Consider the following 4,650-nt stretch of genomic DNA (forward strand, 5'->3'; position numbering starts at 1 on the left):
GCTTGAGGCTCTGTCTCAAAAAAAATTAGAAAAAAATTAAAATAAAAACAAAAAAAATTTTTTAATATAATTGCTGAAAAAATAAATAAGTTTAAGTTAGCCAGCCAAAACCACCCCACTTTTTTTCGGGCAAATAAAATGAGGGTCAGAGAGAGTGAAGCATCAGCTCCAGACACCATGAGCCTAGCTCAAGGTCAGATTCGAACCTGTCTTTCAAGGGAGAGACCAGGCCCCGTCAGGCCAGACCCCGCCCCGTCAGTCAGGCCCCGCCCCCGGTCTGCCGAGCGGTCAGGTCTAGTTTTCAGTTAATACACAACCAGGATTCCATTCCAGTTCTTCTCTGACACTGGGACCAGGCTCGGAGCCACGGACGCTGGGACAGGTGACCCTGGGCGGTAGCGATCTGTGTGACCTGCACGCGAGGCAGAGGTTCTGGAGGACTTCTCGGCGGCGGAGCCCCTAGCTGCCTAGAGGGCAATGCTTCGGCAGTACCGGGGTTAACTGGAGCCCTCCCAAGCTGCATAGTGACGTCAAAGCTGTTTTACGTAGCGCTTTTCCGGGTGGCGCAGATGGGGGCGGGGTCTAGGGCGCGCTGAGGACCAATCGCGTGGATCTATGGAAATAACCATCTAAGCTGGGGAGCGCGCCTGCGGGTGGAGAGCTGGCCGCTCCGGGTCCGCGTACCCGCGCGGGTCCTTTCACGGTACCTGCCTCCAGGTGCGTCCTCTTTGCTTGCCTACAGGCCGCCCGCAGACCACCGCCGCCACGCGCGGGCCATGACTTCTCCCGCAGGACCCGCCTGTCAGCCTGCGGACCACGGAGCGGCGTCTCCCAAAGGCCGATGCCCACCCGGGAGCGCCCCCAGATCCGCAGCTCTCGGGGGGACCCTCAGGCCCGCCTGCCTGGCCCTGGGCCTCCGGTGAGTCTGACCCTGAGGGGTTCCCCAGACGAGGTCTAGGCAAAGGATTCCAGTCCCCTAGGTTGCCCGTTAACTCCAAACCATGGTTCTTGTGGTGTGTGCAGCGACTGATGCCTCCGGACCTCAAAACCAGCATCTCCGGGCCTCTGTGCCAGCCCCAACCTGGAGCCTACAAGGCAAGGCCCAAGAAGATTGTTTTTGAGGATGAGCTGCTGTCCCAGACCCTCCTGAGCACCAAGAGGTCCATTGTAGCCATTCCTGATGGGCATATACCTATGCCTCACCCAGTTCCTGATTATGAACTGTGAGTGTACACAATATTATTCTTCATACCTGGGAACAGGGAAAAGGCACTGAGGCTGGGGTTTTGGCAGGTGAATAAGCATTTACCAGGCTACTTGGGAGGCTGAGGCAAAAGAATTGCCTAAGCCCAGGAGTCAGAGGTTGCTGTGAGCTGTGTGATGCCACAGCACTCTACTGAGGGTGATAAAGTGAGACTCTATCTCTACCAAAAAAAAAAGTTTACCAGGACCTGTAATCCTGGCTCTAGGAGGCCAAAGCAGGAGGATCACTTGAGCCCAGAAGTTCAAGGCTGCAGTGAGCTATAAGCTCCACTGCACTTGAGCATAGAGGACAGAAATTACATCAATTGGGGGGCAGAGAGGCACTCTTTACACTCACACTCTGGTCCTCTTCAACTTGATAGTAAGTACCCTCCAGTGAGGACTAAGAGGGAAAGAAGCTGCTATGCTGCCGTGTTCCAGGACCAGTACGGGGAGTTCCAGGAGCTCCAACAGGAGGTGGGATGTGCACAGGCCAAGCTCCAGCAGCTGGAGACCCTGTTGACCTCACTGCCCCCACCCCAAAGCCAGGTCAGCACTGAGGAGAAAGATCTGCCCCACAGCCCTAATGGGTGACCTGACCCAGGCCTCTGGGACATCCAGATTTCTGACACTCTTCCTCCTATAGGCTGGCTGGGTGCCATAATATATGGCTAAGGTCAGCCCTTGAGGGCTTCCTTCAATGGGTCACTGAGTCTATCTAAGCCTCAGTTTCCTTATCCTTCCTTGGATCCAACTCTCCTTGAACCCCCCCTTGCAGAAGGAGGCTCAAGTGGCAGCCCGTGTCTGGAGAGAGTTTGAGAAGAAGCAGAGGGTGAGTCTTGGGTCCCACAGCTTGGCCTTTGCACCCCTGGTACTCCCATGGGACTGGGACACTTGAATCAGTCTGAAGGAGAGGCAACTGAGGTTCAGTGAAGAAAAGACAAAGGGCTGAGCAGCTTGAAGGCCATAGGCTAGACTGCCTCAAGGACTTCCAGCTCTTGCCCTGCCTAGGACCCTGGCTTCCTGGACAAGCAGGCTCGTTGCCACTACCTGAAAGGCAAACTGAGGCATCTCAAGACCCAGATCCAGAAATTTGACAACCAAGGAGGCAGTGAGGGTTCTGTGTACTTCTGAATGTCCTGGAAGACAGGCAGAAGGACATAACATAGAGGTGAGGGTCCCTTGCTTCTCTTTTTACCTCCTGGCCTTTGCCTCACTGTTCTGCCTACCATGGGTAGCCTTCTCTGATTGCGAATGCCTCATCCTTTTGGGCTCAACTCTGATGGCCCAGGAAACCATCCCAGCACCTCCTCCAGGTCTGACCCAGATCTCACTTCATCCCCTGGAAGTAGGTCTTGTTCTCCCTCCCCATGAAATAAACATGTTTAACACCTACCGTGTGTAGCTACTTAGCACTTTCTTTCATTCTTTTCTTTTTTTGAGAGAGTCTTGCTCTGTCACCCCTACTAGAGTTCAATGGTGTCAGCATAGCTCACTGCAACCTCAAACTCCTGGGCTCAATCCATCCTTCTGCCTCAGCCCCCCAAGCAACTGACTCCAGGTGCTCAGTTGTCAGCAAAAAATTGTTCTTTCATTGTCCAGAGAGGGGGGAAAGGAGGATTTCAAGGCAGGGACTTGTCCAGGATCTCTAAAGTTTTTAAACCCTTGTCTTTACAAGGGGGCTTCTTCTCCTCTGACAGCCTTAAGTAGCCTTCCGGTTGGAAGCTGAGGGGCTAACATCCAGCATCACCATCTTGGCCAGACTTGTTGGGGAGCCCCACAGGCCTAGTGTTTCTGCAGGTCCATAGAGATAAGACCAGCAGAGGAGCCCAGAGTCTTACTGGGGCAGCATCTTGGAGAATTTATATAATGTGACCTGGATACCACTCAGTCTTGGGGCACTTTAGGTGGGACAGTGATAAATGCCAGGCACTATATGGGCACAATTCATATTCCTGGCCTGGAGGGAGGGTCCTCCTGTACCTGATTTGTGCCAGGACTTTGGTGGGATTGGTGGGGAACAGATGGAGCCAAGCTTCCTGTGGGGCTGTGTGACAGTGAACCAGAATCTACCCTCTCTGAGTCTTGGTCTCTCAGGTGAGCCACAGGGGACAAGAGCAATCAAGAAAGCCAACTACAGGCTGGGAATACAGTGCCAGCCATGGGGCCACCAGCATTGTCTTCAAAAGTCCCTAGTCTGAGGCAGGGAGAGGTGGCTCACACCTATAATCCTAGCACTCTGGGGCCAAGGTGGGTGGATTGCCTGAGCTCAGAAATTCAAGACCAGCTTGAGCAAGAGCAAGACCCCTTCTCTAAAATAAAATAGCCAGGCATTGTGGGAGGTGCCTGTAGTCCCAGCTACTTAGGAAGCTGAAATAAGAGATCATTTGTGCCCGAGTTTAAAATATGTGAACTATGACAATATGGCACTCTATCAAGGGTGACAGTAAAACTCTGTTTCAAAGAAAAAACAGTCTCTAGTCTGGGGAAGATAGCTCTAAGTCCAGTAACAGAAGTCTAGACAGCAGTCTTAACAACTAGGGATGCTGGAGATGTCATCCTATAGGAGGACCATATGGGTAGGGTTTCATAGGAAAAGTAGGAGTTCAGCAGTTAGGCCTAGATAGATATGCAGGTCCATGGCCTGGGACCAAATAGCAGGACAGACATCAAAGTCTCACTCAATCAGATGTCCTGTGAATCTGAGAAATGAGGCCTTGCTTTCCAGCCCAACTGAAGTGAACACAAAAATACTCACAGGTAACACTGACCCAAGGCAGAGTCCAGTCCAGCTCCCAATGGGGGCCCAGTATCCTCCCCATCCCATCCCTACCTAAGTCCCCTTCTGCCAATAGGGCATGCCCATGAGAGACCCTCATTTATCCCACAGGAAGTGGCTTAACACCCCATTTTCCCTAGCTCCAAGGTGGATGTGGAGAGGGGCTGGGGTATTAATGGGAGAGCAACATTTTGGAAGACTGAGGTAGCCTTAAGGGCTGAGCATTGGCTTGGCCTCCAGGGTGACAGACCTAAGTTCTTCCCTTGCTGTTTTCAGAAGAGGATCTTTTTTTTTTTTTTTTTGAGACAGAGTCTCACTATGTCACCCTCAGTGCAGTGCTGCTATGTCACAGCTCACAGCAACCTCAAACTCTTGGATTTAAGTGATTCCCTTGCCTTAGCCTCCCAAGTAGCTGAGACTACAAGCACCTGCCACAATGCCTGGCTATTTTTTTTGGTTGTAGTTGTCGTTTCGCAGGCCCGGGCTGGGTTCGAACCCACCACCTCCAGTGTATGTGGCTGGCACCTTAGCTGCTGAGCTACCGGCACCGAGCCTCAGAAGAGCATCTTTGATGGCTTGGCGCCTGTGGCTCAAGCGGCTAAGGCGCCAGCCACATACACCTAAGGTGG

At 52.6% G+C, this 4,650-nt stretch overlaps 1 protein-coding gene across 1 annotated transcript in view; it reads left to right on the forward strand.

The window, feature by feature from the left end:
• Positions 1 to 2,637, forward strand: part of OCEL1 (occludin/ELL domain containing 1) — a 9,165-nt gene extending 6,528 nt beyond the window's left edge. The window contains exons 2-7 of the mRNA XM_023517159.1: positions 299 to 382; positions 743 to 919; positions 1,024 to 1,223; positions 1,626 to 1,791; positions 2,021 to 2,074; positions 2,254 to 2,637. Coding sequence (XP_023372927.1) covers positions 299 to 382; positions 743 to 919; positions 1,024 to 1,223; positions 1,626 to 1,791; positions 2,021 to 2,074; positions 2,254 to 2,376 — 804 coding nt within the window. The 3' untranslated portion in view covers positions 2,377 to 2,637. The remainder of the gene's footprint in view (positions 1 to 298; positions 383 to 742; positions 920 to 1,023; positions 1,224 to 1,625; positions 1,792 to 2,020; positions 2,075 to 2,253) is intronic.
• The last annotated feature ends 2,013 nt before the right edge of the window (positions 2,638 to 4,650 follow it).

The sequence above is a fragment of the Otolemur garnettii genome, unplaced genomic scaffold, assembly GCF_000181295.1.
Source record: "Otolemur garnettii isolate 467f Iridium unplaced genomic scaffold, OtoGar3 scaffold00105, whole genome shotgun sequence".
NCBI classification, from domain to species: Eukaryota; Metazoa; Chordata; class Mammalia; order Primates; family Galagidae; genus Otolemur; species Otolemur garnettii.